Source organism: Triturus cristatus, chromosome 7, assembly GCF_964204655.1.
Source record: "Triturus cristatus chromosome 7, aTriCri1.1, whole genome shotgun sequence".
Classification (NCBI taxonomy): domain Eukaryota; kingdom Metazoa; phylum Chordata; class Amphibia; order Caudata; family Salamandridae; genus Triturus; species Triturus cristatus.
The window spans coordinates 196,322,212-196,349,060 of record NC_140590.1 but is presented as its reverse complement, the minus strand read 5'-3'; the positions used below and the strand labels follow the sequence as shown (position 1 = coordinate 196,349,060).

The 26,849-nt window shown below is 47.9% G+C and overlaps 1 protein-coding gene across 2 annotated transcripts in view; it reads right to left on the bottom strand.

The window, feature by feature from the left end:
* LOC146809207 (putative methyltransferase DDB_G0268948) overlaps positions 1 to 26,849 on the bottom strand; it is a 283,255-nt gene that overhangs the window by 189,039 nt on the left and 67,367 nt on the right. For both annotated transcript variants that reach the window (XM_085614310.1, XM_085614311.1), the window contains exon 5: positions 5,783 to 5,886. In XM_085614310.1, coding sequence (XP_085470436.1) covers positions 5,783 to 5,886 — 104 coding nt within the window. The remainder of the gene's footprint in view (positions 1 to 5,782; positions 5,887 to 26,849) is intronic.

Below are 26,849 nucleotides of genomic sequence, written 5' to 3'. Positions count from 1 at the left end.
TTTTCATGCTGGTCTGACCAAAATTATTAGGCTGCTGGAAAGTGACTTTGAGGGCCCCAAACAAGGCCCATGTCCCTCATGGGCCACTCCTACATGGGGCCATGTAATGCCCCCACACACATCCATGCTTCATGTGCCCCTTATCATGTGCTCCTTTACATGGAGGCTTTTGCTGCAGCTCTTTTCCTGGGCCACAGTGCTATCCTCAGTGTGAAGGAGCAGTCTTCAACTACCAAGCCGGCGTTTGCATCCAAATTGGGAGGTTGGACCTGTGCCTCACTGTCGGCTGGTCCCCAGTCAGACGTGGTGGTGGGCGGTGGTCCGCACTTACAGCATCATAATGATGCCCTTACTGTTTATTTTTTCAATGTTGGGAACTGCTGCACTCCCTGCAGCCCCCAAAACATTAACCAAATATTTGGTGGTGCTCCTGCTACATTCTAAGGACACCACTAGCAAGAAAACAAATAATAAAAAAATGCTCTAGGGCAGAATGGGCTCCTTCGCCACTCTTTCATTATTCTTTTATTGTCTTTTTTAATACATTTGTGGATGCCCCAGTGCCAGACTGGTGCATCCACATCACATCTTTAGTTTTTGTTTGAGAATTTTGATGGAGCCCTAGGGCCTTAGATGGGCCAAGCTGCCTACCCTGGCAGAAGCCAGCTATTTTTATATTTTTGGTGAGAGCTCCAGTGACAACGTTCATTGGGGGCTGCGGAAGGGGGGATCCCAGGGCCCCTGCCACCCCATCTAGTACCCCTGTCAGCACCATAATGGATGCTGGCGGGATCTGGGTCACTATTTTTGGTCTTGCCCAGATGGGAGCAGCATTTATTCATGTGCCGCCAGGCAGAATCAGGAGTCTGTTTTCTGATTTGGAAAGTGAAAGTAGGGTATTCCAGTACTCTTCCAGACAGAAAATAGCAGTGCCTCAGGGGATAGGCTCCCTGCGAACTGCATCCATATCTGGCCCTTAGGGGATGGGGTCTCTGGGGCCTATCACTTGCTGGGGGAGGGGTGCTACACATTTCTCTTACCTTTTGTGAATTATCACCACAGGGGATGGGGTCCCCAGGGCATGTTCAAGGCTTGGAGAGGGGGGCCTGCACCTCCATCCACTGATTATTAATGTAGCAACCCAAGAGAATAGTGTTCCCAGGGCCTCACAAAAGATGCAAACATAAGGGGGCCTGGTATCCCTACTCTGCCCCTTATATATTTTTTCACTCATTTCCTGGACAGTTTCAGTTCTAAACTGGCTAGTGCTGCATCATTGTTGATGTGGTGGCAGCCAATCAGATCTTATCTCAAGATTTGTGAACTCTGCGGATCCTACGCTTCATAAAATATCTCTATTTTTCTAATCTCAATTTCTCAAACACTACTGAAGACATCTTCATCAAATCACAAAAAACATGCTTTCTGGGTCAAAATCAAAATGTTTGCCAACTTTGGTGTAATGCCATTCATCCATTTCAGCTGTAGCTGTGTCTGATTTCCAATGGAAAAATAAATGGGGGGAAAAGTGTTTTGGGGCTCTGCTTTTTTTTCATCCTCCCACTTGACAGATTACCCACACAGTTTCTAAAAATGTGCAGAGGTGGATAAGTTATTTCCTTAAAGTTTTGTTCCAAAGTTATAAGCAAACCATAAAATGCTTTTCATATGGAAACAAGGTCCTAGCTATAGCTGCCCAGTGGTGACATAAACATATATATATTCCAGTGAAGCAGGCACTAAACCTAGTAGGGAAAGAGCTGTCCATAGAACTGGTTTAGAGTGAACCCAGAGGAGGGACAGCTCATTACCCAAGCCACATTTCTGATTGGGCACACAGGTTGTGCATAAGTGGAGATGAGTGTTTCCATCTTGGAAGTAGTGTGAGGGGCACTGGTGGATCATTTGCTATAGGGTGCACAGGAGCCACTGCAAAAGTGAGAAACTTACCACTGGGAATGCTTACCTTATTTTCATAGTGAATGGCCACCCACAACCAGGTGCTTGACATAAAAATGCTTCTGTAAAATACCTTCATCAGACCACGACTGGTCTTGAGGAAGAAAAGAAGAGGACTAGACATGCTGTCTGTTACCTAAAAGGAGCCCTGGAGGCCAGTACTTGCTCCCTCTTCTACTCAGAACAAAGACTCAGACTCCGGTGGTCAGTTAGCAAAACTCGTGTGGTGCTACGTGGACACAAAAAGCTACACAAGGCCTTTCCCTGCAACTCCCAGCTGACGGGTTCCAACTGTGTATGATCTTGACACTGCTGGTGGCCTCTGCCAGATTGAGTCTTGGCCCCAAAGTGCTGCTCCTAAGGTTGTGGGTCCCTTGGTTGTGTCTACGTGGACCTCTTCAAATATCTTTGAGAACCTGGGAACAAAATCTTGACTTCAAGACCTCGGGATAACTGGTACAAACCTGCCAAACCTGATCTGCCCAGATTGTGACCTTACTGGACTGAAGCAACAGGTCCCGATCTACTGCGTCCATTGATTATGATTGCCACTTAGCACTTTTTGGTGCTATTTTTTCACATAAAACGTCTTAGTATTTTGTATCTCTGGTTCCCCTTATTTGATTTTTTTCACTTTGGTGTCATTTTGTTCATAACATTATTATAGCTTTTTTATTATTTGGAGTAGTATTTTATTATGTTCTGTGTTTGACTTTTTTTAACGCATCCTGTATTGATTGAATATTGTCACAAAAATATAAGCACCTGGCAAGACTGCGTTGTTTCAATTAGTAGTGGAAATTAAATACACTGTCTGACACAGCACGCTCTTATGTATTTACAGAAGCTAAACAGGCAAGGTGTTTTGTAAAAATAAAGTGTCATGAAGCTCTCATGCCATCATTGACATGAACTGTCCCCTAGGAGACTGGGTTAGGTAGGTTGCGCGTGCCTTGCACAACATGAAAATAACAGTTGTGGTGCTGGGCACACAAGTGCTTTGTGGCTCTACAGTCCAGCATGTGCAGTAAGAAAAGCTGAGTGCCAGGAGGGCCCAGTATTGGATTCTGAGAATTCTAGATGGGCTAACAAAGGACCCTTTTTACGATCAGATGGGAAAGATACATAGGGCAGTGGACATTGTCATCAGCCACTGCAGCCACTTGTAGCAAACTGAGCAACTTTGGCATAAGGTACGGGTATTATAGTATGGGTGGGCTACCATTGCAAGGCGGAAGCCCAGGGTCATGAAAGGCTTCAACTGAAGGCTTCCTGGGAGGCAACTGTGTAAAATGTCTGCTTCATTGTGATACATTTTCAGCCACCAGTCAATGTGATTCCAAAATAAAACTTCTTATTTGCTTTTCTCACAACTTATTACATGTTTTTCCCACTAGGGCGCTAGTATAATGGTCTACAAAGTTTTAACTACTTCCAGAATGTAAACACTTGGGTCTTGAAGCAAAAAGGAGAAAAAGAAAGGAGCAGGGGAACACAGAGCAAAACACCTCGCTAAAAGGGGATATTCCATTTTAAGGAAGAAGCCCCTCACCCACCAGAGGTGGGATGCTTCATCATTGGGAATCTCATTGCACTGTGACAGCTGATTGCAGTGCGGATTAGCATTCAAACAATCAATCAATCAATCAATCAATCAATCAGTAGACTTGTAGAGCACTTTTTGTCCCCCTTGAGGGTAAATATGAGCTAGCAGGGTCCAGTTGATTAGCTGAAAAGCTTGGTCCACAAGAACTCTGGGAACTCTGGAAGAGATGGGGAGGTCCATAGACAAAAGAGTAGTCCATTCCATGTCTTTGCTGCTAGGTAGGAAAAGTATCAACCTCTACATCTGTTACGTCAAATGCAAGGGGTGAGGGTTAGGAAAAGGGACATGGACATGGAACTGACATGTCTGGTGGTCTGTTGGAATTTCAGGTGGTGGTTGAAGTACGCAGGTCTGCTGTTGTGTAAGTCTTTGTGCATGGGTCAGGAATTTGAACTGGAATCTTTTCTGTCCAGGGAGCCAGTTGAGTTCCCTGAGGTAGGGGGTGATGTGGATTTGTCTAGGGAGATCCAGGATGAGTCTGGCTGTGGTGTTCTGTATGGTCTATAGTCATTGGAGGAGGTGAGTTGCGATTGCTACGTAGAGAGCGTTGCAGTAGTCCAGTCAGCTGGAGATAAGGGCCTGGGTGATAGTGGATTCTGTGTTTTGTGGGTAGCTATTTGAAAATCTTACAAAGCATGCGGAGGAGGTTAGCTTGTTGTCCAGAATGATGCCTGGGTTCCTAGTGTGGTTTGTGGGGGTAAAAGTAGGTCAGAGTTCTGAGGGCCACCAGAATGCATCCCATGGGGAGCTTTTTTTCTGAAAATCAGTACCTCTGCCTTGTCTGTGATGAGCTTCAGGTAGTCGACCAAAAACATGCAACCTGTTTTTGGACTACTAACGAGGGAAAGGTGTTCCATATCATGCTTCCCCAATATGGTTACATCATGTGCTATCAATCTAGAAGTACAGTATCAAAGCAACAGTAAAGACACAGAACTAAGCCTGGGAGAAATGTGTGAAATTTTCTCTCAGAAATTATGCAAAATGGACCAAAAAATGAAATTATGCTTTATAACGTGAAATGCAGATCTAGCATTTTACTCTGTTTTTAACACAAAAGGTTTTGTCACATCTATTTTGAATATGGGAACCCTTTTCATGCTAAACATGTAGAGGAAAATCATGCAATATACAGATGCTCATGTTCAGTTCATTGTGTTGTTCTTGTGCTCCCATAATAGGATTTCTTACTCAAGTGAAATTTCAATTACACTATGTGGCATAATGCATATTCTCTGACATTTTGCATGAAAATCATAAAGTGAGATACGGAAAATTATGTGAGAGAAACTGCAATTTCACCAGGGCTCACAAAGCACCTGTTTCCAGTTTTATTTGAGAGGTCCCTCCGATCTCTTAAACCAGAAGGCTTGAAGCTGGGTATTACTTCTACATTATGCATTTCCCTTAGCATTGCTAAAACAGTAAATAAATAACACCATCTTTGAATCAAGTTTCCTCTCTCACACAGAAGATCTGTGTCTTATGACTTCTGTACCTAAGATACACAATGTGTACGTTTAAGTTCATCTTGTGGAATTAGCTTTGTCCATCCTACACTTACATCAGTCTTCTTTCAATTGACAGAATAGTAGAGCCCAGTATTGATGAAGACTGGATAAATTAGTCAAATTAGTTTGAATTAAACTGCTTATGCTGTCTTAGTGTTGAGGACTTGTATCTCACACGAAACCAATACAAGTTTAATAAAACTGTTGCGATCTATTACTCCTTATTTAGAGTAGACCTTATCCACGACATTTCTACATACAATAGAGACCCCCAATCCTGATAATCCACTGATGGGTTGTTATATCTCAAAGAATTCATCTCCTTGCTTCCTCCAATAAATGCATATACCTCATACATCCGTCTCTATAGTATACATTTGTTTTCCATTTCATATACATATATGCATGTGTGCTGGCTCACATACATATTTTAAACTCGCAATTCTGTTCATTTATTGTATGCGTGTTTTAATTTGTCTACAAATTTACATTATCAGGAAAATGAAAATAAAGAAAAACTTTGTACAAACAAAACGCAAAACACATTGTATGTTGCTTTTTCCAAACTGAAACTCCCCAATCATTTTGATCAGTGCAAACAATGACCATGAATAAACTTGTGTCTCCAAGATAAATAACACTACTATAATTCAGGCTGGAGTAGTTCCTATTTCATGGGGTGTATGTGACAACATTTTTACCTTACCTTGTTTTATCAGCAAAAGGCACAGCATCAAATATCTCTTTGTATTCAGATCTCATTAGTTCAACTCGTTTATCTCCATGTTCCCGTAAGAGAAAGTTCAAAGCCTGCAAAGATAACATCTCAGTTTTTAAAATGACATGCAAAGCTGAAATGTTGGAGCCTAATTACAGATGTTAAATGTTACCCAATCCATATCACAGGATTCCACAGTCTCCCAGTGATAGCAACCCCGTACAATCACCTTGCCAATACTTTCCCTGTACTCACTACTTCTCATGTGGTATAGCTACTATATGTACCCTCAATGCAGTGATCTAATTGTCAGCTAACTGTTGCAAGGTCATGAAAAGCCTTAAAATAACTTTCTGGCTTGAAACCAGGGGTCACAAGTTGGCAGAGGTAGGTACGTTTGTCCAAATATGGACCCTTGAATCTAGTCAGGGTAAGGGGGATACACTCCTAAAATAACCCCTGCTCACCCCCTTGGTAGCTTGGCATGAGCAGACAGGCTTATCTCAGAGGCAGTGTGTAAAGCATTTGTGAACATGTACAGTAACACAGTCAAAACACTACAAATGGACACCACACCAATTTAGAAAAATAAGTAATCTTTATCTAAACCAAAACAAGACCAAATGACAAAAAATCCACAATACAATATCCAAAATATCCTTAAAAATAGGTTATTCATGCAAATCAAGCTTCTAGCAACAAAATACTCCACCTGTAGTCATTATGACGTTGTGACAGATGAATATCCCAAAGAACGGCACCGACCATGAGGTGCGTGGTGTCGGGCCCGGAGTCAAACAGACCCACAAAGAACAGTACCTTGGAATTAATGAAAGCAGAGACGACGCATGGCGTTGGGGAGGTGATGCTTCTTTGGCGCCTGTGGAGTCGGTTCCTTACGCCCCCAGGCTAGGTGATGTCTCTGTTCCTCGCTGCAGCGCAGGGGAGGTGAGACATCGGTTCCTTACTGTGTCAGATGGTGACATCACGGATGGTGTTGAGGCATTGGTTCATTACAAAGGTGCGATGTCATTGGATTCGGGAGTCACCCATGTTGAGGATCGGCTCCGTGTTGATAAAGCACCAGCGTCGATGAAGTCGGGGCTGCGGTGCGAGTTGGGAGGTGCGTCGTGGACATCACAAGCGGTGTCCTCGGCTCCGCTGCAGGCAACGGCCTCGATGACGGCTTCGCAGTCGATGAGGCATGGCGTCAACAGGCGCCGGACCTACGGTGCAAGTCGGGGCGGTGCGTTGTGCTCTTCACAAGCGGTGCCCACAGTTTCGGTGCAGGTTACGGCATCACTCGCCGGCATCTGTATTCCAATTTCCCTCTGTAGCAGCTGAAACAGCAGTTACAGATGCAGAGAGACGGAAGGGATGAAGTCTTTGTGTCCCTGAGACTTCAGAACAGGAGGCAAACACAGTTTCAAGCCCTTGGAGATCTTTTCTTCAAGCAGGTGACAAAGCAAACAGTAAAGTCCCTTTTCTCCTTTCCTTGGCAGCAAGCAGCCACTGCAGGCCAACCCCAGACAGCAAACAGCACAAGGACAGTATTTCCTCCTCAGCTTATCCAGCTCATTTCCTTGGCAAAGGTTCATCTTGATTTCCTAGAAGTGATTTAAAAGTCTGGTGTCTGGGCCCCTCTTCTTATACTCAAAAATCCTTTGTTCTCTGAAGGCAGAGAGTGTCTGTACCTAGCCAAAACCAGTTCTGTCTTCACTGGTGCAGCTTCCTGGAGACAGCATTGTTGAAGGCAGACCAGGCCCATGCAGGTGAAAGGAAATCTCCCCTACTCTAAATGCAGCCCAGGTCTATTCAGCCCAGCCCTGAATCATCAGACTTCTGGAGCCACTACCCCTCTACAGCCCCTGTCATCCAAAAGCTAACCCTGGGTGTAGTTCACGGAGTTGCACTACACAACTCTACGCAAGCGCGAGCGGCGTAGTGCGATAGAAAAATGCTGTTTGCGGTGATTGCACAGTGCCGGATGCTTGTCCGCACTGTGAAATCATTGCGAACGGCATTATGCACAGGTTTTTAAGGAGAATAGTACCTCGGCACTCTAATAGTCAAAACAAACTATGATAATTGGAAGGTAAGTATGACAGAAATGGCTATTTTAAATCAAGTGTATTAAATAATTTTCTTATTTTGTCAATTAGACAAACGAGCAAAGGAAAAGTACAATTTGTTCAACACTCCACACAATCGACCGGATCGTTTGGAACTCGCCGACCGCGAAACGCCAACCTAAGGACCTATCAAAGCCCTGCCTTCTTTTCTATCTACTTACTGCTGCTTAGCCCATACTTTCTCCACGAAATATGCGGTTGGAATCTTTTCCCTGACACCACTTTCACCGATGATCTAATTTTCCGAAACATTGACCTAATCGGAGGACCTTTGCTAGACTCAGATGGAGCTGGTGGGCAATGAGAACCCTAGCTTCATTCGCATAACAATAATTCACCATTATGCCCAATAAGCCTTGATAAAGTTACTTTTTAGTAACGAAACACGTGTCGGCTGTCTTCTGCTACTTCACAACCGGGCTGTCCTTGATTGTCCTCAATCATCAACGTTTGATAAGTTCCAGGATTGGGACGTCGTCTTTGATCTATGCATCGGCTTACTGTGTGCCCAGTGAAAGACATTATAACATAATACAGAAAATGTGTTTTGTACTTGGAAACTAATACAGAAATGTATTTTGCACTTGGAATCAAATACACTGTACTTATTTGTGTTTGGAATGGTTTCACAAAAAGTAATATTGAAATCTCATTTTTGTACTTGGAATTGAACACACTGTTTTTACTAGTGTCTGAAGTGGTTCAACTAAATGAAAATATTTAATATTAAACACCTTGAACAAGAATTTATGTGCTAGTGATGTTCTATCTTTTTGAACAAATTGTACTTTTCCTTTGCTCCTTTGTCTAATTGACAAAATAAGAAAATTATTTAATACACTTGATTTAAAATAGCCATCTCTGTCATACTTACCTTCCAATTATCATAGTTTGTTTTGACTATTAGAGTGCAGAGGTACTATTCTCCTTAAAAACATAAGTTTAAACAGGTTTTCTAGTAATACTTGTTTGTTATACATCCTTGGTAGTGGGATGTACATGTTACCTTGATTGGCACCACCACTTGTATATATAATATGGTGAAAAGTACAGAAATGGTAGAATTTGATGTGCGACAGTTCTAAAACCATCACTACCTTATCTGATATTGTAAGGCATTATGCTCAGCACAAGCTTTCTTTTTCTGCTGCTGGAGTAGATTTTTACTCGAGCAGCAGCTTTCTCAACGCGAACAAAGCGATACCAAAGGGGATGATGGACGGAGCGTTTGAGCAAATCAAACACTCACCCCCAGTCAACTGATCTGGGTTTAATCCATCATCATTCTTTAGCTCACTCCACCACCCCAGTTCTGACATGGCCATATGCAAATCAGTCTGACCCTGTGCCTCATAGGAACAGTCCAGCCCGAACTGCCAAGCCATATCTTCCCTGGACCGGAAACAAGCATACTGGGACCGGTTTCGGGTTCATAACCCTCATCAGCCAAGCTATCTTGAATCCAGTGGCAAAGTGAGCAAGGGACCCACGTCTGGGCATACCCTGCCAACTTAGGGCGAACAAAGCGATACCAAAGGGGATGATGGACGGAAACTGGTCCTAGGATGCTTGGTTCCAGTCCAGGGAGGACCTGGCTTGGCAGTTCGGGCTGGACTGTTCCCATGAGGCGCAGGGTCAAGACTGATTTGCATATGGCTGGGTTCAAACTGGAATGGCATGGTGAGCAAAAAAATGATGGATATAGTCCCAGATCTCTGTACTGGGGTGAATGTATGACATTGTTCTGCATTCTGTCCATCAACTGTTGTTTTTGCATTTGTCACCCCGAGTGGGACGGGTATGCTCAGACGTGAGTCCCGCGCTCTCCATGCCACTGGAATCAAGCTATCCTGGCTGAAGAGGGGTGAAACCCCGAAACCGGTCCTAGGATTCTTGGTTCCAGTCCAGGGAGGACCTGGCTTGGCAGTTCGGGCTGGACTGTTCCCATGAGGCACAGGGTCAAGACTGATTTGCATATGGCTGGGTTCAAACTGGAATGGCATGGTGAGCAAAAAAACGATGGGTTTAGGCCCAGATCTCTGTACTGGGGTGAATGTATGACATTGTTCTGCATTCTGTCCATCAACTGTTGTTTATGCATTTGTCACCCCGAGTGGGACGGGTATGCTCAGACGTGAGTCCCGTGCTCTCCATGCCACTGGAATCAAGCTATCCTGGCTGAAGAGGGGTGAAACCCCGAAACCTGTCCTAGGATGCTTGGTTCCAGTCCAGAGAGGACCTGACTTGGCAGTTCGGGCTGGACTGTTCCTGTTAGACCTGGCACCTTGGCGTGAGTTTTCCCTTCCACTTTTTGATGGTGTGCCTCGACTGTTTTGCTGGTGTTGTCCGCTCAGGGCACTGCGCCACGGCTAATCCGTGCCGCAGTGCAAGTGCTCCCTAAGTAAAGTGTACCTGTAATTGATGTCCATGATTGGTTTATTGGATTCACTGTCAGTCCCCAGTAAAGTGCACCAGGGGTGCCAGGGCTTGTGAATGCCAATGCTGCTGGTGGGCTTGCAGCGCTGGTTGCGCCACCCACGGAAGCGGCCTTGTAAAGTGTGTCTAGGGTCTGCCACCGCAGACCCTGTGCGCGGTCCGGGACCGTCGCGCCGACTGCGCAAGTGCCCCCACTTGCCAGTCCCTAAACCTTCCCTTACCTGCATATTAGCCACCCCTCTGGTAGGCCCGAGGGCAGGGTGCATTGTAGGCATAAGGTAGGACATGCCCTGATGTGTGTGGCATGTCTTAGTAGTGAATTACAGCCCTTGTCGTTTTTCACTATTGAAGGCTACCTGCTCTCCATAGGCCAGAATGGGCTGCCGGGATCACGCCAACGCTGTGACCCCAGTGGACTCAGAGAGCATGGTAGAGTGTCAAGTTTGGTATGCCTGAACTCAGAATAATAAAATACTTCTTGTAGTCAAGTTTATTTTAATATCCTGGGTTTGTAAATACTACTTTTAGAAAGTTAGTATTTACTGACCTGACCATCTCAGTCCGCCTCTGCTGTGTGTATGTGTTCTGCCTGGCAACAGTAAGGAGCAGGGTTGGGGAATCCCCCGAGACAGGTTGGCTGCCAGGTGGTGGGTAGAGAGATTACACCTGGATGGGTGGGAGGAGTACACCTTGACTCTTGAATAGACCTGTGCTCTGCCACCACAAAGCCGGCGCCACCCCCTGTGGGGCGGCTGATGTCTCTGCCCTGCTGCTGAAAGGAAAGAGCAGAGTCACCATAACAAAGTGCTCCAGAACTGGACTGAGCCAGGCCTAGGCCCCCTGGCGCTAAAGAACAAAAGAATTGGTGTATAAAAGTAGGAGCCTGGCTCCTAAGAAAGCAGAATCCTGTTTACCACAAAGAACCTCTGCCCGACTAGAAGGAGAAGAAGACGCCGGAGGAGCTGGCCTGCTGCTTGCCTTGCTGAGAGAGGAGAGGAAGAGACTTACTGAAAAGACTTTGCTACTTTGTGCTTGAACATTCTCCAAGGGCTTGATCTGAGCTTGCCCCCTGAACTGAACCCCAGGAACAGTGGGTTCTCTGTGCTTCTTGCTCGTCCTCCAATTCGAGCCGTGTGTGCATCCCGCTGGAAAAGAGACTGCGCCCCTCATCGCCCCTCCTAGGGCCGTGACACTCAGAAGCTCGCCTGCCTCAATCCCGTGAGAGCCCCGCTCCGCCCGGAGCCGCTCTCTGTCCCCGGGCCAGGCCGCCTGCATCCCTGTCACCGCCTGCCACTGGAGTGCGCTGAACGCGCTATCACCCCTCCTGCCGGAAGCCGTCCGACGACTGTGATCCACGCCGGGTCATCCAGCTGCACTGACCGTGCCCTGCGACCCCGCTTCGCTATCCTCGGACATTTCAGGCCGCGCCGCCCCCGCTGTGGAGACCCTCCTGCACCGCCGTGCTAAAGGGTCGCGGGCCGCGCCTGCCTACGTGCCCACACCTGCTGATTGAGGACCCAAGAACACTTCCAAGCTGAGAGTCGCACCGACCTGTGCCGACTCTCCACATCACGAAAGAAGTTCCAGTATCGGGCTCGGGGCCCGCAACGCCTTATTTCCCCGTTCGCAGGAACCGATCCCTGTGAGTACTGGAACTACGAGTAAAGAGACTACAAAGTATCCATTTGAAACTACGAACCCAGAACATTTGCCTGCAGTATAACCTGGTGGCAGAGCGAAAACGTTATTGGTCTTGTGATAAGTCTGTTGAGATATATACCTTATTTTTACATAAAGAATCGTATTTTTATATATATCCAAGTCTGGTGTCCGTTTCTGGGGGGATTGATGTATTTACTGTGTGTACGATTGTAAGTGCTTAACCAACAACGCCTGAGGAATCGCCTTGGCTGCTCACGCCACGCACCTAGAGGGTGAGCAAGGGTCATTCGCGAGGGGTTATCCTGCGCCCTGACGTGGAGGAGAGGGTTCCTGCTTGACACAAGGGCAACCTTGCGCCAACCAGAGATCCCCGACTCTAACATTGTTGGCAGCGGTTGGGATTTCGGATTTGCACTTGTAATTTGCATACAGTGAATTATTAATCACCAGATAGTGAGAGCAGACCAAGTAACGCAGCCACAGGTTTTCATTCTCTGAACTTTGTTGAGACATCTGCCATTACTGCAACCATGCCTGGCTCACACTCCGCTGGGAGAGCACTCTCTGTGATTTCTGGAATCGATGAGGTGGATTGGGAGAGACTGGAAGGCTACACGATGGAGCAATTGAAAGGCTACAGTGTACAGTCCCCCATGCTGGATGCAAGAGGAAGACCCAGTACACCAAGGCGTTGAGAGCCTGGAAGGAGTCACGAGACCTACGGAATGCGGGGGACATCGTTCCACCCGACAACCTTGAGGAGCCCAGCAGAGTCCGGTCGCCAGAGGAGCTGGCAGACAGGGCAGCAGACAGGGCGCATGCAATGGAGATGGCAAAGTTGGCAGGACAAATGGAAATGGAAAAGCAGAAGTTGGCCCTGGAGGCACAACAACGCCAAATGGATCATGATATCAGATTGAAGGAGTTGGAGCTGAAGGCGAAAAGTTTGGACACCGCTCCTTCTGGTGGCAGCACTCCACCAGCGCAGGTAGAGTCCAAGGTGTACATCCCCAAAGATGTAGTAAAGGAGTATTTCAGAAAGGATGACATAGGGCAGTGGTTTAGGGCCTACGAGGTGGCCATGTCCTCACACCGGGTCCCTGAGAAAGACTGGGGAGCGGGGTTGTGGGGAAGGTTCCTTGCTGAAGGGCGTGACACACTGTTAGATTTACCCTTAGAAGTCCAGACCTCATACCCCCATATGAAGGAAGCTTTAATGACCAGGTATGGGTTAACTCCGGAGCTATATCGACAGAGGTTCAGGGAGACCAAGAAGATCCCTGAGAGTACGTATGTGGAATATGTGACCTTTTTCTGCAGAGCGCTGGATGGTTGGGTGAAGGGTAGCAAAGTGAATGATTATCAAGGGCTGCTTGATTTAATTGCATGGGAGCACTTGTCCAGTCAATGTTTTCCTGAGCTACGCCAGCACCTGATTGATAGCAAGCTGTCCAACCCGAGGAAGCTTGCTGAGGAGGCGGACCGCTGGCTCAGCACCAGGGTCCACAAGGGTCAAGTGGGAGACTCCGCCAAAGGTGGGCAGGGTCCCCAGCAGAAGAGTGGGGGGGACAAGGGTAAACAGAAGGGGTTCCAAAAAGGCCCCCAAAGTAATTCCCAAGGGAACCAGCAGAAGGGTTCTCAGCCTCCCCCAACCCCGCAGCAGAACGGGGCCCCGACAGGTAGACCTGTTCCAAAGGGGCACTTCAAATGTTATAAGTGTGGCGATCCGGGTCACATTGCCTCTGATCCTAAGTGTCGCCTGTTTGGTAAGACCGCACCCACTGGTGCTCCACCCCGGCAAGTAGCTAGTGTTAACTTTGGGGAGGAAGTAGCAGTCCAGGAGGGTGGGGGTCCCGGGCAGATGACCCTAGTCTCGCTAGGAGACAGTGAGATGGTCCCTGTAACCTACCTGCCCTCTAACACTAAGAAATATGGGCAGGTGGTGACCATCAATGGAAAGAAGGTTGAGGCTCTTAGAGATACAGGAGCCAGCGTGACCTCGGTGAGGCAACACCTGGTGTCTCAAGAGCAGATTGTACCCAATGCCTACTGTAGGGTTGTCAATGCTGACAACGTAGAGAGTCGTTGTCCAATGGCTCAAGTTCCCTTTGAGTGGGGGGAGGTCTCTGGTACTCTACAAGTCGCTGTGAGAACTGACATGCCTGTAGATTGTCTGCTAGGGAACGACCTGGAGAGTTCCCCTTGGGAAAAGGTGGAGAAGACCACGCATCTGAGGATGGTGGGTCTACCCGACTGGGCGTGCGTGACCACCCGGTCCATGGCAGCCAGTAGGGGTGTTGAGAGGGTCCTGGAGCCTGAGGGAGAGGTCCAGGAACCGGCCTTAGGGAGAAGGTGCAGGAGGCGCGGGAAACCGGCCCCCGAAGTTCCCACGGCCCAGGAGGAAGTAGACCCTGAGGGGGATGCTCTGGAGCCTACCGGGGAACAGATTGCCGAACTGGGAGATCTGCCTGAGCTGACCCATTGGCAGCAAGAAGGAGGTCCCTCCAGGGAGGAATTCTGCAGGGAGCAGAAAGAATGCCCTTCTCTCGTGGGTATGCGGCAACAGGCTGCAGACCAGGCCAATGGTGTTCAGGCCAAAACACACTACGTGTACTGGGAGAGTGACCTCCTGTATTCCGAGCCTAAGGCTGCTGAACCTGGGTCAGCCCGTGTGCTGGTGGTACCCCAGAAGTTCAGAACCTTCCTACTGGGGCTGGCTCATGACGTGCCGTTAGCAGGACATTTGGGGATGGACAAGACCTATGACAGGCTTGTCACCCACTTTTACTGGCCCCAAATGCATAAGAATTCCGATTCCTACTGCAGAACCTGTCAGACTTGCCAGGCAAGTGGTAAGAGCGGAGGGAAGCACAAGGCTCCTCTGCAACCTTTCCCTGTGGTCGGTACGCCATTCCAACGAGTGGGTATTGATATTGTGGGGCCTCTGGATCCCAAGACAGCCCTGGGCAACAGGTTTATCCTGGTCTTGGTGGACCATGCCACCCGGTACCCTGAAGCCATCCCTCTGAGGACAGTGACGGCCCCCGTGGTGGGACGGGCACTGATGGGAATTTTCTCCCGAGTGGGATTCCCTCTAGAGGTGGTGAGCGACAGGGGGACCAATTTCATATCCACATATATGAAATCCCTGTGGAAGGAGTGTGGGGTAACTTACAAGTTCACCACTCCTTACCATCCCCAAGGAAATGGGTTGGTTGAGAGATTCAACCGAACCCTCAAAGGCATGATCATGGGCCTGGACGGTCCAATGAGGCGTAAGTGGGACGTCCTCTTGCCATGCCTGCTCTTCGCTTACCGAGAGGTGCCACAGAAGTCTCTAGGATTCAGCCCCTTTGAGCTTCTGTATGGTCACCCGGTAAGAGGACCTCTGAGTTTGGTAAAGGAAGGCTGGGAGCAATCTCCCAGGAAACCTCCCCAGAATGTATATAGTTACATGCTGGCCTTCCGAAACCAAACTCGGCGTTTCAGGCAACTTGCTGAGGCAAATCTGGAAGCCAGCCAGGAGGAGATGAAGCGGTGGTACGACCGGAATGCCACTCTGGTAGAGCTTCAACCTGGACAAAAGGTGTGGGTCTTGGCCCCAGTGGAGCCGTGTGCACTTCAGGATAAGTGGACAGGTCCTTTGAGGTTGTGGAGCGCAAAAGTCCTATCACCTACTTGGTGGACATGCAGACTCCCAGGAACCCTTTGAGGGTCCTACATGTTAACCGCCTTAAGCCCCACTTAGAGAGGACCGAAGTGGGCATGCTGCTGGCCACTGATGATGGAATGGAAGAGGAGACCGAGCCTCTTCCTGACCTCTTAGTGGCCTCTGAGAAAGATGGGTCAGTGGATGGAGTTAACCTCTCACCCACCCTGACGCCCGAACAACAGGAAGACTGCCGCCACTTGCTGGGACAATTTTCCGACCGATTCTCCCTGGTTCCTGGTGTCACAGATTGGTGCGTCCATGATGTGGACACAGGAGACAGCTTACCTGTGAAGCACAAGGCCTACAGGGTAACTGACAGGGTCAGAGCTTGCATTAAGGAGGAGGTCTCCAAAATGTTTGCGCTAGGGGTGGTTGAGTCCTCCAGCAGTCCTTGGTCCAGCCCCGTGGTCTTGGTCCCAAAGGCTGCTGCGCCGGGAGCCACACCTGAACTCCGGTTCTGTGTGGACTACAGAGGACTCAATTCAGTCACGAAGACTGACGCGCACCCCATCCCCAGAGCTGATGAGCTCATAGATCGGCTGGGGGCTGCCCGGTTCCTCAGTACGTTTGATTTAACGTCTGGGTACTGGCAGATCGCCTTGACCGATGGGGCCAAAGAGAGGTCAGCATTCTCTACACCAGATGGGCACTTCCAGTTCCGAGTCATGCCATTTGGGATGAAGAATGCCCCTGCCACCTTTCAGAGGTTGGTCAACCAGGTACTGGTTGGGCTGGATGCGTTCAGTGCCGCCTACCTGGATGACATCGCAGTGTTCAGTGCCACCTGGCCTGAACACCTGCGCCACCTCTGGGAAGTGTTGATGGCGCTGCGCCGAGCAGGCCTCACGATCAAGGCAAGCAAGTGCCAGATCGGGCAGGGTTCCGTGGTGTACTTGGGACACCAAGTGGGGAGTGGCAAGGTGGCACCCTTGCAACCCAAAATTGAGACCATCCTGGCTTGGGAACCCCCCAAGACGCAGACCGCAGTGAGGGCCTTCCTGGGGCTCACTGGGTACTACAGGAGGTTTGTCAAGGGCTATGGAACGATCGTTGCCCCCTTGACAGAGCTGACTTCGAAGAAGCAGCCCAGGAACGTGATTTGGACTGACACCTGTCAAAAAGCTTTCGACACCCTGAAGACTGCCATGTGCACGGCGCCCGTGCTCTTGGCCCCTGACTTCTCCAAGGAATTCCTAGTCCAGACAGACGCTTCCGAGCATGGTGTGGGGGCTGTTCTCTCACAGATGACTGAGGAGGGCTGGGGCCAACCCGTAGCCTTCATCAGTAGGAGGTTACTTCCACGGGAAAGTAGGTGGAGTGCAATTGAGCGAGAAGCGTTTGCTGTGGTCTGGGCGCTGAAGAAGCTAAGACCCTACTTGTTTGGGTCTCACTTCCGGGTTCAGACGGACCACAGGCCCCTCAGATGGTTGATGCAAATGAGGGGTGAAAACCCGAAGCTGTTGAGGTGGTCCATCTCCCTACAGGGTATGGACTTTACGGTGGAACACCGTCCTGGTACAGATCACGCCAACGCTGACGGTCTGTCCAGGTATTTCCGCCTTAGTGACGAGGAACCCCCTGGGCAAGGGTAGTTCTCCCCACATTTCAGCTGGAGGGGACACGTGTTAGACCTGGCACCTTGGCGTGAGTTTTCCCTTCCACTTTTTGATGGTGTGCCTCGACTGTTTTGCTGGTGTTGTCCGCTCAGGGCACTGCGCCACGGCTAATCCGTGCCGCAGTGCAAGTGCTCCCTAAGTAAAGTGTACCTGTAATTGATGTCCATGATTGGTTTATTGGATTCACTGTCAGTCCCCAGTAAAGTGCACCAGGGGTGCCAGGGCTTGTGAATGCCAATGCTGCTGGTGGGCTTGCAGCGCTGGTTGCGCCACCCACGGAAGCGGCCTTGTAAAGTGTGTCTAGGGTCTGCCACCGCAGACCCTGTGCGCGGTCCGGGACCGTCGCGCCGACTGCGCAAGTGCCCCCACTTGCCAGTCCCTAAACCTTCCCTTACCTGCATATTAGCCACCCCTCTGGTAGGCCCGAGGGCAGGGTGCATTGTAGGCATAAGGTAGGACATGCCCTGATGTGTGTGGCATGTCTTAGTAGTGAATTACAGCCCTTGTCGTTTTTCACTATTGAAGGCTACCTGCTCTCCATAGGCCAGAATGGGCTGCCGGGATCACGCCAACGCTGTGACCCCAGTGGACTCAGAGAGCATGGTAGAGTGTCAAGTTTGGTATGCCTGAACTCAGAATAATAAAATACTTCTTGTAGTCAAGTTTATTTTAATATCCTGGGTTTGTAAATACTACTTTTAGAAAGTTAGTATTTACTGACCTGACCATCTCAGTCCGCCTCTGCTGTGTGTATGTGTTCTGCCTGGCAACAGTAAGGAGCAGGGTTGGGGAATCCCCCGAGACAGGTTGGCTGCCAGGTGGTGGGTAGAGAGATTACACCTGGATGGGTGGGAGGAGTACACCTTGACTCTTGAATAGACCTGTGCTCTGCCACCACAAAGCCGGCGCCACCCCCTGTGGGGCGGCTGATGTCTCTGCCCTGCTGCTGAAAGGAAAGAGCAGAGTCACCATAACAAAGTGCTCCAGAACTGGACTGAGCCAGGCCTAGGCCCCCTGGCGCTAAAGAACAAAAGAATTGGTGTATAAAAGTAGGAGCCTGGCTCCTAAGAAAGCAGAATCCTGTTTACCACAAAGAACCTCTGCCCGACTAGAAGGAGAAGAAGACGCCGGAGGAGCTGGCCTGCTGCTTGCCTTGCTGAGAGAGGAGAGGAAGAGACTTACTGAAAAGACTTTGCTACTTTGTGCTTGAACATTCTCCAAGGGCTTGATCTGAGCTTGCCCCCTGAACTGAACCCCAGGAACAGTGGGTTCTCTGTGCTTCTTGCTCGTCCTCCAATTCGAGCCGTGTGTGCATCCCGCTGGAAAAGAGACTGCGCCCCTCATCGTCCCTCCTAGGGCCGTGACACTCAGAAGCTCGCCTGCCTCAATCCCGTGAGAGCCCCGCTCCGCCCGGAGCCGCTCTCTGTCCCCGGGCCAGGCCGCCTGCATCCCTGTCACCGCCTGCCACTGGAGTGCGCTGAACGCGCTATCACCCCTCCTGCCGGAAGCCGTCCGACGACTGTGATCCACGCCGGGTCATCCAGCTGCACTGACCGTGCCCTGCGACCCCGCTTCGCTATCCTCGGACATCTCAGGCCGCGCCGCCCCCGCTGTGGAGACCCTCCTGCACCGCCGTGCTAAAGGGTCGCGGGCCGCGCCTGCCTACGTGCCCACACCTGCTGATTGAGGACCCAAGAACACTTCCAAGCTGAGAGTCGCACCGACCTGTGCCGACTCTCCACATCACGAAAGAAGTTCCAGTATCGGGCTCGGGGCCCGCAACGCCTTATTTCCCCGTTCGCAGGAACCGATCCCTGTGAGTACTGGAACTACGAGTAAAGAGACTACAAAGTATCCATTTGAAACTACGAACCCAGAACATTTGCCTGCAGTATAACCTGGTGGCAGAGCGAAAACGTTATTGGTCTTGTGAGAAGTCTGTTGAGATGTATACCTTATTTTTACATAAAGAATCGTATTTTTATATATATCCAAGTCTGGTGTCCGTTTCTGGGGGGATTGATGTATTTACTGTGTGTACGATTGTAAGTGCTTAACCAACAACGCCTGAGGAATCGCCTTGGCTGCTCACGCCACGCACCTAGAGGGTGAGCAAGGGTCATTCGCGAGGGGTTATCCTGCGCCCTGACGTGGAGGAGAGGGTTCCTGCTTGACACAAGGGCAACCTTGCGCCAACCAGAGATCCCCGACTCTAACAGTTCCCATGAGGCACAGGGTCAAGACGGATTTGCATATGGCTGGGTTCAAACTGGAATGGCATGGTGAGCAAAAAAACGATGGATTTAGGCCCAGATCTCTGTACTAGGGTGAATGTATGACATTGTTCTGCATTCTGTCCATCAACTGTTGTTTTTGCATTTCTCAACGCGAACGGGTAGTTTGTCAACACGAGCGGTCGTGAGCCTACACAACCACTCGCAATGAGAAACCTGACCCCCCTGCGTTGAGAAATCTTGCCGGGAGGTTTATCTTCCAAGCTTGCGCTCGCCACTTGATGTTGACGATCGCAAACGAGTAAACATCTTGCTGGGAGGTTTATTTTCCACGCTCGCACTCGCCAACTTGACATTGGTGAATGTGAGCGAGGAAAAAACCTACACTAGGGCTGTGCAAAGCAGATTTTTTGGGACCTCCGCGAGCTCCGTGTAACGCGGAGTGCGGAATACTCCGCAAACTCAGCGAGCAGAGTGGAGTTCATCGCCCAGGCCTACCAAAAGCCAGACATGCAATACACAAACCTAGCAGCGGCACAAAGGATGGTTAAGCAAGAAAATACCTACTTTCTCAAAGTGGTATTTTCAAACACAGAATGTAAAAATCACCCTCACTAAAAGATGTATTTTAACATTCCGAGTTCAGGCATACTAAACTTTATTTTTCTACCTCATTCCCAGGGGTAGTTATGTTTGTAAGATGTTATAAACAAACTTCCCATTCTGTCCTATGGGAACAGGCAGCCTTGCAATAGTGAAAAACACAATTGGCAGTAATTCACAATCAGGACATGCCACACACACAAGGGCATGTTCTGCCTTTCACATACAATGCACCTTTCCCACAATGGTACCTTAGGCCTACCTTAGGGGTGACTAATATGTAGAAAAGGGAAGGTTTAGGGACTGCCAAGTGGGTGCACTTGCCAAGTTGGCATGGCAGTACTCGACTGCACACAGGCTCTGCAATGGCAGGCCAGAATTACATTTTTCAGGCTGCTTCTGTGGGTGGCACAATCAGTGCTGCAAGCCCACTAGCATTATTTGATTTACAGGCCACAGTGCACTATACTAGGGTCTGACAAGTAAACCAAATAGCCAATCATGGAAACACTAATCCATAACAACAATTTACAAAAGGGAGCACTTGCACTTTGGCACTGAACAGCAGTGGCAAAGTGCCCAAAGCATCTAGGCCAGCAAAAATGGAGTCCAGCACACAGAAAAACACAGGAGGCAAAGGCAAAAAATGGAAGGGAGACCCACACCAATGGTGCCAGGTCTAACAAAAGCTCTCGAAGTTCCAGCCTAAAACATATCTTACTGGACAAGAATCTCAACAAGAGGGAACACATCAGCACAGCCACCAGAGGAGACAAATTTCATGTGAGCATTCTCAGAAAACTAAAACCCTTCCTCAATGACAACAACCTAAAAGCAGCCATCCAATCTCTAGCTGTACCCAGAACAGACTATGGGAATACAACCTTATATGACTTGTCGAGATCCAGTCTGGCTCCTTTAAGAGCCTCACTCAACGCGGCTACAAGACTCGTCACTGGCTCCAGAAAGAACAACCACATCACCCCGGATCTAAAGGAACTGAATTGGCTCCCTTATGAAGCAAGAGCACAGCTAAAAATTGTATGCATGACACACAAAGCCCTACACCTCAATACACCAAAGTATCTAGCCAATAAACTCAAATTATCAGGCAATAGCAGAACTCTGAGAATTACCAAACATCCTGCTATTGAAACCACAAAAATTTAGGAAAAAGAAAACTTACACATGCACCTCCTCCTTGGCCTAGCATAGGATATGGAACGCTCTGCCCCAAGCAATCAGAATGAACCTCTCCACCACCTCCTTCAATAAAGAACCCAAACTACTTCTAATGAATACAACTCTCTACTGATCCCAGCCCTGTGGCAAGTTGATACCAACCAGAAGCTGCTCAATTACCAAGATACGAGATAATCTCTGAAGGAGAATGACTAACACAATCCTGACCTTCAACGAGAACTTACAACATACACAATCTCATCTTAGATACCCATTTATATGTGACTAGCGTTCAACTTTTCTGTTGATGTAACTTATGTAAAGCACTCTGATAACCTCATCGGGTCTACTCCCCGCTATACAAAACTTTATAAATAAATAAATATCTTTCCCCCCTCAGTCTCCACTCACTGAATGAATAATGAGTTTGAAATGTTATGTTCTCTAGTGTTCCTGAGAAGTTCTAGATAAAGAACATTGAGGACCATATTTTCAAAGATTTTGCATTGTATGTCCCTTTGTCGGTGGTTTTAACATGCTTTCACATGGAATTTGTTCCATAAGGATACCTTTTACCAGTCTCTCTTTGGATAATTGCTTGACACAGATGTTTCACTGGACAGACTTGGCAAATACACCACTCTATCTTTAAGTTCTCTTGACGTCCTGAATTTGATGCCTTTAATGGTAGAGTTTGTTTCTCTCAAAAAATCATGTAAGTCATCCCATGGATGTTTTGCACAACTGAGGGTTAGAAAAGCAGTCGGTGTTCGTAAATTTTGCAACATGCACTTGAACACACCATGACAATCATAACTGTACTCATTGGTCCCTTGATGGCATACCATCAAATTTAACACATTTGGAGAGGTAAAGTAAATAGACAGCAGCACTGCAAGTACATGGGTAGGGTCATAGTGCTGTTAATCAGAAGAGCACGTTTGGATGTGTTTCTGGATTTGTAAATAGTTAAACAATTTATGTTATGTTTATTTTGTTAATTGTTTGGCTTATATTGCATTGTAATGTGTTCATAAAATGTAGTTGTAAACTTATCAAAAAATGCATCTTCCTAATTTTACCTATTGGTAAGATCTTGCATCTTTTAGTGTACCCTGTCTTTTTGCGTCTGACCTCCTGTTTCTGACTGTGTGCTGCATTTCATTTTTGTTGGTTTTAAGACTCTGGGCACTTTACTACTGCTGTCCAGTGCTAAAGTGCAAGTGTTCCCTGTCTGAATTGTACTGGTGATTGGTATTCTGTGATTGGCATATTTTATTTACTAGTAAGTGCCTAGTAAAGTGCACCAGGGTGGCCAGGACCAGTAAATGAAATGCTACTAGTGGGCCTGCAGCCTTGATTGTGTCACCCACATGAGTAGCCCTGCAAACACGTCTCAGACCTGCCACTGCAGTGTCTGTGAGAGCAGTTTTACACTGCCATTTCAACCTGGCAAGTGCACCCACTTGCCAAGCACCAAACCTTTCCTTTTATTACATGTAAGGCACCCATAAGGTAGGTCCAAGTTAATCCATGGCCAGGGTGCAGTATATTTAAAGGGTAAGAAGTGTGTTGTACTGTTTTACATTTCCTAATAGTGAAATACTGCTAATTTCATTTTTCACTATTGCAAGGACTACCTCTCCCATTGGTTAACATGGGGATTGCCTTGAAATATCTTATAAGTGTAATAAGCCATTAGGAGCTGATAAGGTTTTGGAGTTTGGGGTCTGAACTCGCATTGTAAAAAATATATTTTTAGTGGTTGTTTTTTAATTTGTGTGTTCGAAAATTACACATTTAGAAAGGGGGGAATTACTTGCATAACCATTCTGTGTCTCTGCTGTAGAATACATGTCTGAGTTGGCTGACATTTAGCCTCTTGTTCATTCAGTATAGACAGGCACACAAAGGGAATTGAGAGATGCCTTGCATAGGCTAATTGGGGGTTTTGAACTCGAGGGGTGGAAGGAGTTCTCACTGACACCTGAATAGGGTTGAGCCTGTCCTCTTCCCCCTGCTAATGTGTCTGGAGCCAGGACTGAGAGAGGCAGGATCTTGTGCACTACAAAGACTTTCTTTTGTAGTTTGCCTACTTCAAAGGCAGATAAGAGTATACATTTTGGAACTCAGGCAGCCAAAAATCAGAACACCTCTAGACTGAGGATATTCTACCAGGAAGAAGAGCTGTATGCTGTATGAGGGACTGCCACTCTGTCTGTCGCTTTGTTGGACTGCAGCTTGCTGCTTCTGTCCTGGGAGTGAAAGGACTGTAGATTGCTTTAAGTTTATACATCCTGCTTCCAAGATGCTCCTGTTATGAAATCTCAGGGCCATCAAAGACTTCACCTACCAGTGCCTGAGATCTTCTGCTGAGGGCCATGACTTCCAAGTGGTGCCAAATTCAGTTCCTGTGCCCTTTGAAGTGTAATCTGGTGAGAACATCCATGCATCGCCTCTGACGCAGCACCAGCTTCACCCCTGGAGAATTGACGCAGTGCCTGTTTTGCGGCTGCCAAATCGATGCACCACCTGCTTCACCATTGCTGCATTGATGCAGCACATCTGGATTTACTGAAACATTGTCCTTCAATGCCAACCCTTAATCGAAGCCAGCTGCTGTAAGGAATTGAGACTGCATGTTTGGAATTTGGCGGATCATCAACGCTATGGGGTAAGGAACTGATGCATCACTTTGTTTTTCAGGACCTCACCCCCTGCATCTGTTCTTGTCTTTGATGGTTGAAGCATCTAAGGTACTTTATGATAATAAGAAGGCATCCATTTAAAAGTGATATCTTGACTTGTGTGTGATGAATGTGTGTTGTTTTGGTCTTGCGTTATTCAAATAAATATTGCTATTTTTCTAAATTGGTGTGGACTTCTTTTGTAGTTTTTTTGCTGAAATACAGTAGGTGTATATACAAATACTTTACACATCGAGCATAGCACCTGAGAACAGTAAAAAATGGAAAATTCACCCACAGAAGACATTTTTACAGCGACAGGCATGTGGCATTTTGAACAGTGAGTAATCATCTGACTCAAACCTTTGTAGGCAGCTCGTATTGTAATTACTGCAGCTGGTGATGGTTCTCCCCAGGGTGCTGTAGGGGTGCTTGTCCTGTTGCACCTGGTTTTTCCCACCTCATCCAGTTGTAGACCCTTCCCTGAAATGTTTTAGGTGCTTCCACATGGAACTTGTCCCTTGTGAATACATCCTGTCCATACTTCCTACCAAACCATATACCAATAAAGTGGTATAAGAACAACGACTGAACTAGACAAAAGGCCTAGAGCCTTAAGAAGTGCTTGGGCCCCAAGGAACCACCCAAGGTAGTGACGTAGGGGACCCACGGGGGACACGTGCAGTGTTAGAACACAGGCGCGAATCGCGTTAACTTCTAGGGGGAAAGTCGCTGCTGGAAAATTACAAGTTAAGGACACTTAGAGGATGACTACAAGCAAACCTTTTTGGACTTAGAGGTGTCTAGGGCCAACACCCACGGGAGCACCGTAGTACTCAAGTTACCTCACCCAGGGAAGCCGGGTGCATAGGTGTCTTTTGGTGTCGGGTCGCGGCATTATTTTCAATGGAAGCTGGCAAAGAAGTGCTGCTGCCGTGAAGAGAAGTGTCCGAAGAGATGCAAGCCTGGATCAAGGATGGAAGGAACCTGAAAGCAGAGGGGACACAGTCTGGGTCACTTACCAATGACCAGGGGCACAATAGTCCAATGACCACAGATGTCGGGGGCTTCAGGTGAGTTGACGGGTGTCGTGAATCTTCAGCCAGGAGGCGTCAATGACAACCAGGAGCTGGATTCGAGCTGTCCCACGAAGTGTGTCGAGTGCTGCGGTGTCAGCGACCAGAATGGACATAATAAGCCTTGGCAACGGCAAGTCAAATGGAAATAGAAGAAGGACATCAGTGCAGACCAGCAAGGACAGGGGGACTCACCGAGTGAAGGTAAGTCAGGGCACATCTGGAGCAACCAGGAAAGCCCAAGCAAAAAAGGAGTTGCCTTCATTGGGACCCACTAGCCAACGGGCTAGCGATCGCGAAGCAGCCTCGAGCAGTTGCACTGGAAACTGGCCCACGGGTCACTCGTTGAGTGGAGGCCAGAGATCTTCAGTGCTGCAGGTGCCCAAGGCTGAGGCTATACGGAGCCCAAAGCACAACTTTGAGGAAGACCAGAAAGATGATGTACTGGCAAAAGTTCATGGTGTCCAGGGGTCACGGTTCCACATCACCCACGATAGCCACAAGCCTCAGCTTTGCTGTGGACCCAGGGTAGCCTCGGAGAAGTCTGGAAATTCACCTCTGGTGATGCAAAGACTTCGGCGTCTGGCAGGAGCTTCAGAGTTGCTGACCAGACAGTTGCTTCTTTGGTGCCTGCCAAGCAGGGGAGTCACTCCTTGACCCCAAGGGGCATTTCTTCAGTCTTCTAGTCGAAATAAAACGTCGAAGGTCCAGGATATATGTTACAGAGTTTTGTCCAGGGTAATCCAAAGTCTCAAGGACTTGGTTCCTACACTTATACTAAGATAGGGGGTTGGACATACTCTGGGGACCCACCTATGGGAGGGTTTGGAAAGAGGGGGAGTTACACCCATTTCCTTTGTCCAGTTTCACGCCAGAGCAGGGGCAGGTAGCCCCTGCAACCGGTTTGAACTGGACTATGCACAGGGACACCAAGTGTGCCCCCAGTGCCGGACTTCAAAGCACCAGAGAGTGCTCCCGCCCAGGCCCAATACACATCTGCCTGTCTGGGGAGGTGGTTATACCTCCTTGTGTCAGGAAACCTAGGGCCCGATTCACAGAACTAACTTAAGACAAAATCCTAAACTTACTACCATTTTGGTATTCACAGAAGGCACTTACTCATTTTGGTATTCACAGAAGGCACTTACTCATTTCGGTATTCACAGAAGTTAGGAGTCCTAACTTTAGGACTCCTAAATGCCTTCTGTGAATACCGAAAGTCTTAAAATTAGGATTTTTCTCAGTTTAGTAGTAGTATAGTTAGGACTCCTAACTTTAGGACTCCTAAATGCCTTCTGTGAATACCGAAATTCTTAAAATTAGGATTTTTCTCAATTTAGTAGTCCTAAATTTAGGACTCCTAACTTTAGGACACCTAAATGCCTTCTGTGAATACCGAAAGTCTTAAAATTAGGATTTTTCGCAGTTTAGTAGTAGTATAGTTAGGACTCCTAACTTAAGGACTCCTAAATGCCTTCTGTGAATACCGAAATTCTTAAAATTAGGATTTTTCTCAATTTTGTAGTCCTAAGTTTAGACTTAGGACTACTAAATTGAGAAAAATCCTAATTTTAAGACTTTAGGTATTCACAGAAGGCATTTAGGAGTCCTAACGTTAGGAGTCCTAACTATACTACTACTAAACTGAGAAAAATCATAATTTTAAGACTTTCGGTATTCACAAAAGGCATTTAGGAGTCCTAAAGTTAGGACTC